Source organism: Maniola jurtina, chromosome 12, assembly GCF_905333055.1.
Source record: "Maniola jurtina chromosome 12, ilManJurt1.1, whole genome shotgun sequence".
Classification (NCBI taxonomy): Eukaryota; Metazoa; Arthropoda; class Insecta; order Lepidoptera; family Nymphalidae; genus Maniola; species Maniola jurtina.
The window spans coordinates 2,210,403-2,227,678 of NC_060040.1; the positions used below are offsets into that span (position 1 = coordinate 2,210,403).

Here is a 17,276-nt window from a genome sequence, read left to right on the forward strand (position 1 = left end):
TCAAAATGAAAAACGGAACTCTTATAGGATCACTTTGTTGTCTATCTCTCTGTCTGTCGTGTGTGTCAAGAAAACCTCTAGGGTACTTCCCGTTGACTCAAAACCATGAAATTTGGCAGGTAACCTAACTGCGTAATTTTGGGTAGTTTTTTTAATCGATAAAGAAAGTTTGCGACATTGTTCAATAAAAAATTTGGATTCCAACTCCTCAATCCTGATGTTGCAGGGGACCTGACTACTAAAGCTAATGGGATTTAAAAAGTGTCGATTATTAATTGATATTGAAGGTATCTATACCAAGTAAACACTTTGTCGTTGACCTCAACCCTGATGCTGTAAGAAATTGCATTCCTAAATCCTGGTGATCCCTCGGGATTTGAAAAGGATAATCCGTTTAAATATTCTTACGTGATACAGAAACAAGTTGCATCCCGGGGACGGGCTATTACGGAGAGGCAACTTTTGTTCTGGGAAATGAAAGGATCGGGATTTTTAAAAACCTAAATCCACGCGAGCGAAGCTGCGGGCATTAGCTAGTTGTAAATATATTTAGAAGCTACTATAAGATAATAGATAAGGTACTTATTTCCTTATATTTTTATTGTATGGCAGCGCGCGGTTTTAAATTATAAATTGCACGTCCTGTCCTTTTCTGTAATACATTTTTTTCTCAATATCTACCGCTTTATCTCATAGCAAGAGTCCGTAAGACATAATACAGTGAAAATAGGCAAAATATACAATTTTTGCAGTTTCCACGTCAGTACCTGTCGAATTTTTCTAACAGTGTAAGCAGCAGAGCTGAGTTTACCATCAAGTGTTGATATGTGGGTGTTCCATAGAAGCTTTGCATCTAACATTATACCGAGAAACACGGGGTTCTCCTTTATTTTCAAAATATGATTATTTATCAATGAATTTATGTCATTTAAGGTCCTGGTATTGGGCAGTGTGAATTCAACACACTTAGATTTCTTTGCATTTGGAAGTAAATTGTTAGCAATAAATCAGAGAGTGACCTGTGATATGGCATTACATATAGTATACATTATCAAAAATTATAATATTAAAGCTGTGCGTATTGCGTGAGGAATAGGTTGCAAGAGAGTTGCAACTTGCAGGGTTTGATGCATACGCTATTGCCAGCAAACATGAGACATATTTTTATCTACAGGCAACGTCTGAGTAGGTAACGCATACGTCTAACGCAAGTTGAAATGTATTTAGTTAGACCTATCGACAAGTTTGGAGTCGGGTGCAGTCTAAATGTGGCCCGTGTGTTTAGACTGTCCGTTTCTGTCAGTTTCACGTGTCGTCCCCCGCACTTCACCACCCCGCTTGCACAAATCGAGACAGCACGAAATTTTCAAGATTTCTGGGTGTAATTTCTGGTTTTCGTAGTTCCCACATAATTATAACAATATAAAATATATAACGATAATTTTTTTACTACATAATATTCATTAAATTTTCTAGGTCTGTGGTTTTTCCAAATTTCATTAAATTGCTTCGTTGTCTAGAAAAACGAGCACAAAGTTGGGCCTTTTTTTAAAGAAAAATACAAATCTTTGAGCCCCTGTAATTTTAAAACTACATATTTTTAGAAAAATCTAAAACACCACAGACACAGATATTAGTTTCTAGACTATGTCTGCAAAATTTCATGGACTTTGGTTGCTTAATATTCAAATGAAATGGGAACTACGATTGTATGGAGTAAGTGACGGAGAGAGCTCTGTTAAAAAAAAAAAAAAACAAAATGGTCGCCATAAAAATTAAAATAAAATAAAAAGTGTTGTTTCTTGTATCAGTACGGAACCCTTCGTAAACGAGTCCGACTCGCACTTGATCAATATTTGAAACTGACCTTACGGCTTTATGTTCTAGTCCTTTTGAGCTTTCCCAGAACATTACACTTACAAGCACGAACAGCGGTTGGAAGATTGTCAAAAGCCTTGTAATTACATAAAGATAACTGCCCGTATTTTCCCTATGTAGGTAACTACAATTTATACTGAATTATTAAAACCAAGTGCAGCTCATCGCGTTCTCAGCGGGTACCTATTTCAACTTCTTGGGATCACGCGGTGTTTAAAATTAAACAACAAAACTAAGTTAGTAACAAGTTAGTAACAGAATCAGGATGAACTAGGTAAGAATTGTTTTTGTTAAATACTTCTTTTATATTTTTACACAGTTTCTAGATTACATTTTTTAAGTTATCTCACAAACGTGAAAAGTTTGGATTTGATTGTTTTTATCATCATTTAACTTAGCAAGAAATGCCTCTGCAATGCACCTCTATCACACTAATATTTCACACTATAAAGGCGAAAGTTTGTGTATGTAGGTATGTGTGTATGTTTGTTACTACTTCACGCAAAAACTATTGGACGGATTTGACTGAAATTTTGTAAGGAGATAGATTATACACTGGATTAGTACATAGGCTACTTTTTATCCCTTCAAATTAAAGAGTTCCTAGTGGATTTTTAAAAACCTATAACCACGCGAACGAAGTCGCAGGCATCAACTAGTGAGAAATTATACCTACAGCATTCCTGGGATACCATAATAAATTTTGGTCTGAAATTAATACACAGTGACTGTATGTTAACTTGAAAACTTAAGTATATTACTCGACGTGGCCACCTAGTAGTCTTAAAAAATAATGGGTTAAAGTAATCCAATTTTTTAAATATACCTACCGGCCCGAAAATGTTCAATGCTCTACATATAAGCCAATTTCGCAAAGCAAACGACTAGGTAGGTACCTACTATTTTCAACAAATTGGTAGATGTAAAATTTTTTGTAGTCGCCAAATTGCCAGAAATAGGTCAAAGTTTACAATTTAGTTCAAAATGATTGTGAAAATAAAATTGGTCTCTCTATAGGTATATTTTTTGGATAACTTTAATTGAATAACAATAAATACTTAATTATTATTTTGCAGTCAATTTCTTAACTGGGTACAAAATAATTGGTAATGAGGTCTTTTCATTTCGAAAGCCAGGTTATCATCCTTTCTATTAATAAAAACCGGCCAATTGCGAGTCAGACTCGCGCACCGAGGGTTTACTTTAGTTATGTAGATAAATTCTGTTTTGTAACATATTTTTGCTTTTTGAAAAGAGTAACTGCTGAATTTCTCTTTGACTCTTCTCTGTAGGTCTGCTTTCCGAACAAGTCATGTGTTCAAGTCAAGGAGGGTTTTTATGGAACTATCCTCTCTTATATGAAAACACCTTTCCTCAGTGAGTGCATTCGTCATAAAATGAACTTATAGATTAAGTTTCTAGCGTAGGATTGCCAGATGCCCCGTATTTTATGGGTAACCCTGTATTTCAGGGTATAATAACTATATAGAAACCCGTAATTGCGATAGTAAAATACGGGGTAGTAAGTAAGTAAATAAAGCTCCCGTATTTTTTACAAATTCAGTCGGAGCTGACTGGCAAAACCAAACCCTGACCACTGACGTTTTGTCCGATAGAAAGAATATTTTCCTTTTGCGGCAACGCGTGGACTAATACTTACGTACTTAGCCAAAACCAACTCAATATTGATACTGAGAAGGCGGAATTAGCAAAGATTTTATACATTTTTGTTTCACAAAAATTAAGAGCTTTTAAAAGCGGTTTATTCAAACAAAAACCGGCCAAGTGCGAGTCGGACTCTCGCACCGAGGGTTCCGTATTCTCCGTATGTATTCCTTATACTCGGGTATTTTTTTCGACATTTTGCACAATAAATCAAAAACTATACTCAACACTTTTGAGAGATTTTTATGTACCTAATCCTGTGAAGATGATACTACCATTAGAATGCCATAAGCCTACTTTGTCGTATTAATTTACAAATTGCGAAAGACCAAATTAAATTTGAATTTCACGGGCAGACCTCTTGCACCTTAAGGTATCTTATAATTAAGTAAGTAACATACATTTCATGTCAATGGATATAACACCGTGTAAAGTAGTGACACACTGTACTCTGTTGTGTTATGTAATCGAGAATCCCGCAGTGGCCGCAAGCGGGAAGCTGCACTTAATAACTTAGGAAACTTCGCCATAAACATTTTGTTCAGAATTAAACTCACTTTAAACTAGGTAATTACCGTGATTTACTTTGAGGCTATGTGGTAGTGAATTTCACTGACAAGCTTCTATTTCTATATGGAAATCTAAAGAGTTGTAACTTGTACATTTAAGTAGAGAAAAATCATCACCCAAATGAGTGGGTATTTTTCCTAGTTTCCTATCTATCGTTTCTACAGCCTCGTAATAATGAAATCCAAAAGATAAGCGGAATATTAGTCATCCTAAATTTTTTGAGATTTCTAAGAAAGATATCAAACTTTTAGTGTGTGTACCTACCTACATATTAGGATACTAGCTGTGCCCGCGACTTCGTTCGCGTGGAATAGTGACTTTTCGCGCTTTATATAGATAGCCACGGACGCTCAGGCGCGAGGCGTGTATAGTACGTACTCTGTACGTTAAAAATGTTCGCCGTGATTCTTTAAATTGACATAACTTTTTTATTTATGAACCGATTGACATGAAATAAACACTAAATGTTAAGTGAAGCTTACTACAATATATTAGTGAAAACCGTATCTAAATCGAATAAGCCGTTTCTGATATTAGCGTGCACAAACACACAGACAAACAGACAAACAGACAAAAAAAAATTAATTACAATTTCGGGTTCGGCATCGATATAATAACAACCCCTGCTACTTTTTTTATATATATTTCCATTGTACAGACACCACTTTTCTACAATTTTATTATATGTATGTATACCTAGAATCTAGATAAAAGATACCATTCCTTTGGAAACTGTCATACTTAAATATTTTGCTCACAATTAAACTAACTTTAATTTAAAATACATGCTTGTTGTTTTCTGAATAGTTAATAATCGGACGGAAATTTAAAATGTTGTTACTTATATATTCAAATAAGGAAAAATGCCTAATCACCCAGATATTATGTTTTATCATGTTTCTATTTCATGACGAATCACACTAATATTATAAAGGCGAAAGTTTGTATGTGTGTGTGTGTGTGTGTGTGTGTGTGTGTATGTTTGTTACTCCTTCACGCAAAAACTACTGGACGGATTTGGCTGAAATTTGGAATGGAGAGAGATAATATCCTGGATTAGCACATAGGCTACTTTTTATCCCGGAAAATCAAAGAGTTCCCACGGGATTTCAAAAAACCTAAATCCACGCGGGCGAAGTCGCGGGCATCGGCTAGTTTAAATTAAAGTCCAAAAAGCACATGAATAGTTTTTCAAATAAAAAGCTTCAAAAAGTCACAAAATTTTCACAATATGATTTAAAATAAAGCTACGAGGGTTTCAAACGGCCTTGGTCTTATCAGGTTAGTATGCCCAGTCAAAAAAAATCCAAGCGACGCTGACAAATTCAAATTCAAAATATTTTCATTCAATTAGACTTTTACAAGTACTTTTGAATCGTCAAAAGAATCTACCACTAGTTCGGAATGCCTTTCCAACCAAGAAGAACCAGCAAGAAACTCGGCGGGTGCTCTTTTCAAGGATTTGATAGAATACAAGTAGATTTAGAGTACGCAATTTCCCCACAAATCTATAAAAAGTATGAATATTTCAAAAATTACAGCAATATTTTAAAATTGTAGCAATTAAAGTCGAGAGCATAAAATGCAAACGAAGTGATGAGTGCAATTTAAAACTAATTGCGGATTGCGACTCGCCCTGGGGTCCCAGTTAACGCTCCTGGCAGCCTAACTGCATCGTTATGGTCAACACTTGGACTTTATAGGGTTCCGTACCTCAAAATGAAATAAAGAACCCGTATAGGATCACGTCTTCGTTGTCTGTCCGTCTGTCATATCTGTCAAGACCTGGGAATCAAATCCTATAAGGGTACTTCCCGCTGACCTAGAATCATGAAAGGCAGGTAGTAGTGTCTTATAGCATAAGTAAAGGAAAAAATCCGAAAACTGTGAAATTGATCACATCTTAGATGGCACTGTCCATCATTAACTTGCAGTGTTGTACAGCTATTGGAGCGAACATGTTATTATAGGTATTTTTAAAGATATCTTGTACATTGGTACGGAACCGTTCGCGAGTTCAACTCGCACTTGACTGGCTTTTATTGTGTGACTAAGTACTAGGAATAAACAAAATATGTACTTAATCTTTTAAACATAAGTGGAATGCAGTAGAATTAGTAAGACGCTGTAGTTATACTACGAATGCTCAACGCGCGTTGAAATTTTACTAAATATTGAAAACTAGATGACGCTCGCGGCTTCGCCCGCGTGAATTTAGGTTTTTTAATCCTGTGAGAACTCTTAAATTTTCCGGGTCAAAAAATGAGCGTCCCTAGGGTGCAAGCTATCGCTGTACCAAATTTTGTCAAAATTGGTTAAATGGATGGGCCGTGAAAAGCGGATTTGTAAGATGATGTACTTATTGGTGATAGTTAATTACGTAAACAAAACTAAATCTACAAGCCTATGAATTAGGTATTATTAGCTAAATATTTAAATTAATTTATATAGTGGAACAGGAAACAGTAACAAAATCGAAGAAATATAAAAACATTTCTAACTGAAAGCCATCTAAAATAGCTTAGCAACCCTCATAAAAAAAGAAAAGAAATATTCGGAATGAGCTGCGGTCGAGACGGTCTGTTAACAAGCCCGACTATACTGGGCCACACTTGACCGCTTTAATTATTTCTGTTGCAGCTATACAAAGCGCTTCAAGTGCTTGTGTGATGTCGACTAGTTCAACTGTATTGGTTAAAACATTGTTTAAACGATTTTGAGTTCAACTTTTATAGAAAAATCCAGCTCTCTGTGAAATTATCAGTGAACAACGAAGCACAGAAACTCCGTTTCTAATAATTGTTATTCGAAACTACTGGACCACTCTTGACCACCTTAATTATTTCTGTTGCAGCTATACAAAGCGCTTCAAGTGCTTGTGTGATGTCGACTAGTTCAACTGTATTGGTTAAAACATTGTTTAAACGATTTTGAGTTCAACTTTTATAGAAAAATCCAGCTCTCTGTGAAATTATCAGTGAACAACGAAGCACAGAAACTCTGTTTCTAATAATTGTTATTCGAAACTACTGGGCCACACTTGACCGCTTTAATTATTTCTGTTGCAGCTATACAAAGCGCTTCAAGTGCTTGTGTGATGTCGACTAGTTCAACTGTATTGGTTAAAACATTGTTTAAACGTTTTTGAGTTCAACTTTTATAGAAAAATCCAGCTCTCTGTGAAATTATCAGTGAACAACGAAGCACAGAAACTCCGTTTCTAATAATTGTTATTAGAAACTACTGGGCCACTCTTGACCGCCTTAATTATTTCTGTTGCAGCCATACAAAGCACTTCAAGTGCTTGTGTGATGTCGACTATTCAACTATGAATATTGGTTTAAACGATTTTGAGTTCAACTTTTGTGTACTTAAATATATAACTTTCTGTGAAATTATCAGTGAACAACAAATCATAGAAACAGCATATCTAACAATATTTTTCAATTGAAAATAGGAGCCATATACTTATGTACCTCAGTTAAACACGTAACTTCAACCAATTAGATTATCATAAATCGCACTAGACTCTTAACTGCTGCCATGATTGCCCAACTTAAAGTAACAGTGACGGAGCTACAATACAGTATTTATATCACTGAGTTATATTATATGCACTGCCCACCACAGTAGAGATTTCGTTACGCTATAACGGAGCGTACGAAATATTTCTATGCTTTGTCGTTCACTGGAAATTATTACCTATCTAACTTAAGTTGCTATAATTTATGATTTGAAAAGATAACTCCTGAGTTTTTTGTCGTCTCTTCTCAAAAAAATTTTGCTTTCCAAGCCGGCGAGCGATGGTAGAGACTCAGACTGAGATACTAGAATGAATTATTTATTAATGGAAAACTAGTGGCTTTAAGCTGAAAATATCCAAATGTCTAAGTTAAAAAGTTAATTAGGATTGTGTTTATGAGTTTGGTTACCTGTAGTTTTATGTATTCTGAGGGTTGGTAAACAAAATGTGTCCGCAATGCGCCTATGAGCCTCTCTCACAATGACAGCGCTCGCAGCCTCCCCCACCTTGCTTTTATTTTCACTCGGAGAAGCTTCAACTGTTATATAACTTTTATTTAAGTGAATGCCAGCTCTAACCGAGCCGTTGCCGGTAGCTTTGTACGTATTTCCTATTTTTAAGTTCCTCGAAAACTCGACCGCGTGTGGGAATATATTCTTCGGCAGTTTGGAATGAAATGTATGCAACGGCTATTTCGAACATAAATCGTGTTCTATGAAACTAACAAAATAGTATAATACTGATTTCCCACGGTGCGTGATTCTGCGTATTATCGCGCATGGCCGACGACCACGACCACGGGTAACCACGCACCGCCTACAAGGCTCGGATGAGACAATGGCGTGTTTGCGTTACCGCGGACGATACTCTTCTCATGGTGCGGGTTGATCCACATCCGTCCGACATATTACACTGGACATCAAATTATAAGGGCCATAGCAGACACGATTCTTTTAGTATCATCGTTAGCAGCAATTTTGTTGTTTTTCGAAAATTCTATTCCACGTTTCCACACTCCGCACTCATATTATTACAATCTCCAGTCGCCACGATCTAGTCGATTTTCGGAAGCCGATCGCTGATTCTAAAAGCATCTTATTTGCTATGACCCCTACCTATAACAAAAATAAAAGTCCTCTAAATCTAAAAGTGGTCATAGCCTTATGGGCTTATGGTCAAGCCGAGCCTTAGACAAGATATCGATCTATTCGAGGGGTCTGGAATTCGATTCGATCGAACTTTTAGAGTTTTGTGCGTTTCAAGTAATTACTTCACTTGCTACGGGGAAGATAAGCATCGTGATAAAACCTGCAAGCCTGAGAGTTCTCCATAATGTTCTCAAAGGTGTGTGAAGTCTGCCAATCCGCACTTGGAGTTACGAGTGGTCATGGATGACGCGGCTCTCATTCACGCCTGTTGCTCGATTCATGTCATGCAATAAATAGTGCTCGCGACGCGACGTGCCAGTACGTATATATTGCGAGTATGCGGAAGAATATTATATTTAGGTGATTGGTTAATTTGTTCACACAACGAGTGCTCAGCAAATATTTTTTTTGATGTTTTCTTTTATCTTCGATCATCATTTTTTGTAATTTTTGTCATCATTGCTTCGTATTCGTTAACTGAACAATGATTATTATCGGTGTCACAAAATCGCGCAAATCAACTTTAAAAAATTGAGCTCTATTCCGAAATTTCGCGCTTGCTTCGCTTGTGTTTATGTTCAATGCTCATAATTGGGATGTTTTCGAACTTTCGATTATTCTATGCAAGAACCGAGCTGTGAACAAGAGATGTTATGATTAACAAAAAAGCCACAAATCCACCTTTAAAAAAGTCGTGAACAATAAATCTTTTGACTTTTAATGAAGACGTTAAAGTAAATGATTATTTTTTTATTTAAAGCGAGCGAGCGCTGAGAAAATGAATGTGGCACAGTGTAGTATCTAATAAAACCCAGAGTCAGATTCGCTTAAGTGCCTCTCAGTTACTAAGACCGACATTTTAAATGTTGAGAAGAATTATCTGCCATCTTTATTTTCAAAAGAAGTTAAGTACTTACTTTTGCTTAGTAAATATAAAATTAAACTAAATTAGCATAGTCCTCAAACTTTTTATGTATATTACCTACTTTATCTACAGTTTCAGGAAATTTCTAAATAGTTTTTAAATACGTACCAAAAATTACGCAACCGGGCAGGATTCGAATCTTGCGTCTCTCTGGGTATCGCCAAGGATCAGTGCCTAGTCAGTGACTTATAGTTTATAGTCCATATTATATATTATAGCATTTCTTACACATGGTAGGTATACAAATTATGAGTAGGATGTTAAGTGAGAATTGTGTTATCTACGAGTGGCAAGCAGCTACAGTTGGTTTCAAAAAAACATTGAACTTGTACAGTAAATGATTTATCAATCTATTTGGTGGTGCTAAGTGAGGCGCTTAGGCCAAGATTTCTGTGCTGTCGCACTTTTGGATCGTCAATCACCCTTTCGTTCTGGAGTGGAATTTCATGTATATCCTTTTAATAAAATATGCCCTAAACCTAATATTGGGCGAATATGGAAAATTTTGGAGAGGCACGCACCACTCTACACCGTAACGATGTGATTGTTGATCGTGTCGTATTAAATAATTTATATCAAACAAGATTTCTGGAAATCTCTTTTCCCCGAGATATTCAAATGAGATCAAAGATTTTCACGAGTGTCATTAAGGCGGTTTGGAGTGACACTTATCACATAATAGAATGTTAGATATAAAATTTTAGTCATTCCCAAAATTCAGAATGTCGAGCTCCTTTTTAATTCAAAATCCATGCCGAATTGAGAACCTCCTACTTTTTGGGTGACGGAATGACAATAATCACACTAATATTATAAAGACGAAAGGTTGTGTGTGTATGTGTGTGTGTATGTATGAGTGGGTGTATTTTTGTTACTCTTTCACGCAAAAACTGCTGGACGAATTTGGCTTATATTTGGAATGGAGATAGATTATACCATGGATTAACACATAGGCCACTTTTTATCCCGGAAATCAAAGTTTCCAAGGGAATTTTGAAAAACCTAAATCCACGCGAAAATAGTAAATAACTTATTGTTTGATGGCAAATTGCAGCCGCGGCTAATCTTAGTATTATTAAGCAATAGTTATCTCTAGTTCCTTTTATATAAATATTTAAAAGGAAAAGACGTCTGACTACTGACTGACTGATCTATCAAGGCACAGCTCAAACTACTGGACGGATCGGGCTGAAAGGCATGCAGATAGCTATTATATGACATACACATCTGCTAAGAAAGGATTTTTGAAAATTTAAACCCAAAGGTGGTAAAATAGAGATTTGTTTGTGTAGTCCACGCGGATGAAATCGCTAGTAACTAATAAACACACATGCGCGAGACCTTACAATTTACAAAATAGGTACAAGATTCATTTTCACGTTCGAAACTCCCCCGGAAACGTGAAGATAAATGTGTAGGTAATCACCTCGTAGCTTCATTCACGGTTTGATTGAACGGAAATTGAGTTGTGAATGAATTGCGAATGAGATTTATTAGTTTTTACGCGCTAACAGTTTACGCCATTTTACGAATTTTATTCGCAAGAATTTTTTTTATCGTCCCTCTAGACATAACTTGCAGACGGCATGTAATAAAAGAATAGTTCTAGTTTCAAAAAAAATAAAGGATTCCTACAGAATTTAAAAATCTTACTCCACGAGGAATAAATTTCGGGAAAAGCTATCTGTATTTATAAATAACCTGAAATAAATTCAAGAGTATTTGTGGCTGTATAACAACGGGCATTGCTGGAATGAAAATTGGTAGACTGATTGTAAAGAGGTATTTGGTATTTTGGTACGCAAATTATTATAAGCGGATTGCTTCTGTTCTTGTTTGACTGGCTTCTTGTATTTCTTATCTTCTGAACTTTTGAATAAAGAATTTTAAGAGATGTTGCCATTACTTCCGGGATTCAACATACTTACTATACCTACCAGAAATATTATCACCTCGGGTTTAAAAAAATTCAGTTTAAAACCTATAGTTGGGATAGCAGATATACCTACTTATTTATCTAGCCTAGATATTAGAACTTACTATTGATACGATCATTTAGTGTGTTAATTAATATTTGTATATCTCTATTCAAATTAGATATTAGTTGTTAATGTTAATTAGACAGGACATATAATTACCTATGTCTACCTAATTAAAGTCCAATTCAAATATAATGAATACATAACTGAGCTCAAAAGGGTCGAGGTCATTTTGAGGTCATTTTCATAACAATGATCTCATCCATCCATCTTTTGTGGACTGTAGTTATTTTTATTTGTAAGGAATGTAGGGTTTCGCTCTAGTACACAACAATGGATGTCGTAAAAATAACTAGCTAAGTAAATCGGTTTATTATTTTCTTGAAATATTATATATCACATTAATCCATAGAGCTAATAATGTCTATTTTATAGCATGTTATGTTTCAAACGTTAATGAAATCAACGAAAATAACCCTCCGTAGTCTTAACTGAAAAAGCAACCGGCATTAAAATGTTTATAAATTTGAATTAGCTTGTCTGACATGTCATAACAATTTCCAAGATAATTTTATGCTTTCTAAAATAAGTAAGTATCATTGAACAGCTCATATTTTTTTAAATTAATGATATTTTATTTTAAAATTTCGACGTAGTATTTTACGTTTTTGAACGTTAAACGCAAAACCTACAAAATTAATAAAAATTAAATTAAAAATTTAAAAAACCCCCGACACATAAACCTCTAAAAAGTAAAAAAATAATAGGTAAGTATGTATGGGCCCTTTAAGAATAGTATAAATAGTAAAGTTTTTATCCAAGCGCTCGTTGCGCCAGGGGACCGCTACCTATCGTAAACTATGAAAGTCATCTGTTGTAGAAAGAATAGTCTTTAGCGGTCCCCCGACGCAACGAACGCTTGGATAAAAACTTTACTATTTATACTATTCTTAAAGGGCCCATACATACTTACCTATTATTTTTTTACTTTTTAGAGGTTTATGTGTCGGGGGTTTTTTAAATTTTTAATTTAATTTTTATTTCACGCTTTTTAAACTTTTATTCATAAATTACCGTTTATTTGTGCCATTCTAAAACCCAATTTCTATAATAATATAAATCCAATAAGGCAGCTAATATCTCTTCAAAAGTAACATCAATGTTATGTTAATTATACGTTCCATGAAATATTTTTGACCGAACATCACTAAATCAAGAATTATCTGAATGACTCACATAGTTTAACACGACCAAAACGAAATATCTCTTTCTAACATGTCGTTGCTTTAAAAATGTACCCATTTTACGTAGTCGTATAATAGTTCACTTTTTTTAAGATATACGATTAAATTGAAATCGACTTTCATCCGATGAAATAAGGAATAAAGTGGTTTGTATGTCATTTTGTTTGTTGTTGTCAAATTTTTATTTGACATAACTTTCAAAAACCGGTCAAGTGCGAGTCTGCCTCACACATGAAGAGTTCCGTACAAGTTTTTTTTTATGTAATGACAATTCAGTTGTCGGATTTTTCTGTTTACTTGGGCCACAGGAGTAGAGTGCTTGGGCTATAAGATATTGCTACCTGCCTTTCATGATTCTACGTAAACGGGAAGTACCCAATTTATAAGTTTTGATTCTCTTGAAAGATAACACACAGACAGACAACGAAGTGGTGAAGGAAAACATCGTCAGGAAACCTGCATGCTTAAGAGTTGGCCATAATGCTCCCTCAAAGGTGCGTGAGGTCTGCCAATACGTGCTTGGCCAGTGTGGTAGCTTCTCATTCTGAGAGGAGACTTGTGCTCAGTAGTGAGCCGGCGATGGGTTGATCCTGATGATGATGAATTTAAACGTATTTTGTCAAAGTAAATAAGCTGAGTTCAAGCAGATAAAATATAAAGAAGGTGCGCCTAATGCATCATCCAAACCTGCGCGACAAAGCGACTACGATGCGGGAACCTCAGCCGCGCGGAGGGTCATCGCCTCCTACGATATTTAATGGTGCCATGCACACCTGCGCGACTACATCTTTTTTTTTCTACAGATACCTACTGAACCCTAAAAATAGTTTGACTATGGTTTGGGTTTGGGTTGATTGTTCGTGGCCTTTGGTTGACTGTTGGATATTATAATTGAATTGATGTTTTCTCGTTTAACTGTGATTATAATATTTTATAAATAAGAAACTCCGCGCCTACGATCCAAAGTATCGGAGTTTTCCAAAACATTATTTTCAAATAAATAATTATGTATCTAAGCAACGTCCATCTTGACAGCTTGACATTTGCCAATTGACATAATATTATGAACCTCTGTTACAATAGTGAAAGATCCCAGGGACACCAGCCGTCACGTATTTTCTGACGAACGAAATGTGGACGATTGAGTAGTGTTAGTATGTACTAAGAACGCATGCCTACAGACCTGCTAGCTTGCTTAGACGGCCAATTTTCAGGTATCAGGTAATCAAGGTACATAAAAACATTACTTACGTCATGTAAATTCTCCAATTTTTTTAATTTTTAGCTGATTTTTTTTATATTAATAATTAATTGACATAAGTAAACTATAAGAGAGTAAGAGAGAAGTCAATATATCCTAATACATGTCTTACTCAGTCTCATGCGCGTAGATAATGCCCTCGCGCTCAAACCCACAGAGGCATTAAAATTGAATTTAGGGGATAATTGGATCTGGATCGGTCGGTCTGTCTTCTTGTAAAAGGTTTTAAAATAGTTGTCTGGTGGACATATATAAAAATGGAGCATCAGAATTTACGTGCAGTTAAGTAATTACTTATTTTGGGAGCTTTAAAGCGTCTGCAAAGCAATACGGCCGACGCGGGAAGTGTCTGGGAGTATTGGCGACATATTTTTAAGGATATTGCCTAAAATATACGTAAAAATCAGTTTGGAGAATTTACGTGAGGTAAGTAATGGTTTTATGTACCTTGATTATCAGATACCTGAAAATTGGCCGTCTAAGCAAGCTAGCACGTAGGCTAGGCATGCTTTCTTAGTACTTACTAACACTACTCAATCGTACATATTTCCTGTGTCAGAAAATACGTAACCTCTGGGGGCCCTGGGATAAAAGTAATAAGAAAACCAGAAAAGAGCTGATAACTTCCAAACGGCTGAACCAATTTTTTTGGATTATAGCTAAGAACACTCTCGATCAAGCCACCTTTCAAACAAAAAAAACTAAATTAAAATCGGTTCATTCGTTTAGGCGCTACGAGGCCACAGACAGATACACAGATACACCGATACACAGATACACAGATACACAGATACACAGATACACAGATACACAGATACACAGATACACAGATACACACGTCAAACTTATAACACCCCTCTTTTTGGGTCGGGGGTTAAAAAGAGAAAATTCATTTTCAAAGAGCTAACATACTTACCTACCGCTGCTATCTACTTTTCGAAAGAAAATTTCTCAAAGGTGTGTGAAGTCTGCCAACGCGCGTGGCGAAGGAGTCCTAGGAGGCCCTTGCTCAGTAGTGGGCCGGTGATAGGTCGATCATAATGATGATTTAAATTTAGAGAAAAACATAAAGTCTCATTATTTTGTAGTACGAAGATAACACTTAGTCTAGGTCTAAGTTATATTATAATGAGCGCGAACGAACGTACTTGTGTATTTCCGAACGAAAGTTTTCCCGCCATTTTAATTTTGAATAACAGCTGTCAAACTCACCAGGCCTAGTATCTGCAAGCTGCATCAATTATTACAATCGAAATAATTGTGATTGGCTGAATTTTTGCTATTCTTGTTGCAACAATGCATAGTAGCCAAAAGTGACCGAGTGTCGGCCAAACAGAGCGTATTCTTCGTGCTTGGTGATTGCGATCGTCATATTGTAGCTGTCGAACTACGGCGATAGAGTGCCCGGTGTGGATGACTTTGTGGTGATGAGTCCAGAACAACTGAACTGATGTCCACTTTCTCCTAGCGAGGACACGTACTTAGTTTTTTTATTTAGGTTTCCGAACAGGGTCATACTGCTCTTAGCGTAGCTCTAAGATAGCAAATAATGGTTTAACTCTCTACCCGGGCCATTTAAATTTCAAAACGAACATAACTTTCCCGTAATTTAATGAGCGTAATACCAGTAATACCTCATAATATATAAAGTAGAGCGTTGATTTCCGAACGAAAAACACAAGTTGTTTTCCCGCCAATTTATGACAGGAAAGTTGTATCAACTGTCACTAGTGTCAAACTCACCGGGCTGTTTTTCGGGCGTGGGCGGCTCGTGGTGATGGGTGCGCAGCAGCTGGAGCGCGAACTCGGTGCCCACCTCCTCGGAGTCCGGGCACGGCGAGTACGCGTAGTTTCTTTGTTTAAACTCTACTTATACAGAGTCATAAGCTCTCTAGCTTTCCACTTTTACTGGGCTATTTAAACTTCTAAACGAAAATAATTTTCACGCCATTTAATAAGCATAAAATCTCATTAAAAAAGTAGCGCGTTGATTTCCGAACGAAAAACACAAGTTGTTTTCCCGCCAATTTATGACAGGAAAGTTGTATCAACTGTCACTAGTGTCAAACTCACCGGGCTGTTTCTCGGGCGTGGGCGGCTCGTGGTGATGGGTCCGCAGCAGCTGGAGCGCGAACTCGGTGCCCACCTCCTCGGAGCGCGGGCACGGCGAGTACGCGTACTGTTTCTTGGTCGGCGCCGGTACGGGCGCGACGCGGTGCTTCCCGCGGTCGGCCATGCGGCATCTGACGTAGCTGTGCTGTTACATTACCGCAGTGATGCCACGCGCTGGGGCGGTTTCTCCCTGAAAACTGATTTTAACCCGACTATGGCAAAGTCAAAAGGAAGGGTTATGATTTTAGCAGTCTATGTATGTATGTATGTATGTTTGTATCCAGATTCTGTGTGTTCTGGGTTCTTAAATATAAATGTACTACAACATTAAAATATACCATGCGACAGAAAAACAGTTATACTATAATATTTCAACGTTTATTAAGACGATCGTAGTTGGGTTTTAATTGTCAACTTTTTGAAATACCGATACCTTTACAGAGTGCACTTTATCGTGCAGTTAATATAAAGTATTTGATTGTGTAAATAGTTATCTAGTACTGAGAATAATTTCAGTTTAAGTTAGAAACTTTATAAAATTAATTGAAAACGATACCAATATTATTATATACTTACGTATAAATTATGAAGACGTGGAACGGTGCCAAGATAGAAATTGATTAGGGAGTCGGTCACATTTTCACGCTTCATAGAATATATTATAATCATGAATTAAAAAGTATTTCTATAATTTTTACTGTTATGTAGGTACTTTCCAACTTTTTTGTTGGTCTCAAACAATATCATATTATTATCTCAAAGTGACATTTTAGTATCAAAGTTGCTACTTCATTTCATAAATGAATATTCCCATGATGCCCGTGACTTAAAAATCGCGTGGAAACTCTTTGGTTTTCTGACATAAAAGTGACCTAGGCAAGTATATGTTACTCTCCAGCTCTTTATCTATATGCATGCAAAAATCACGCACATTCATTGCATTGTTGTGGTGTAATTGAAGGAAAACTAAT

At 36.2% G+C, this 17,276-nt stretch overlaps 1 protein-coding gene across 1 annotated transcript in view; it reads right to left on the bottom strand.

Annotated features, from left to right (window-relative positions):
- Positions 1 to 16,429, bottom strand: part of LOC123870175 — a 99,277-nt gene extending 82,848 nt beyond the window's left edge. Inside the window, exon 1 of the mRNA XM_045913376.1 lies at positions 16,267 to 16,429. Coding sequence (XP_045769332.1) covers positions 16,267 to 16,429 — 163 coding nt within the window. The remainder of the gene's footprint in view (positions 1 to 16,266) is intronic.
- Between the last annotated feature and the right edge of the window lie 847 nt (positions 16,430 to 17,276).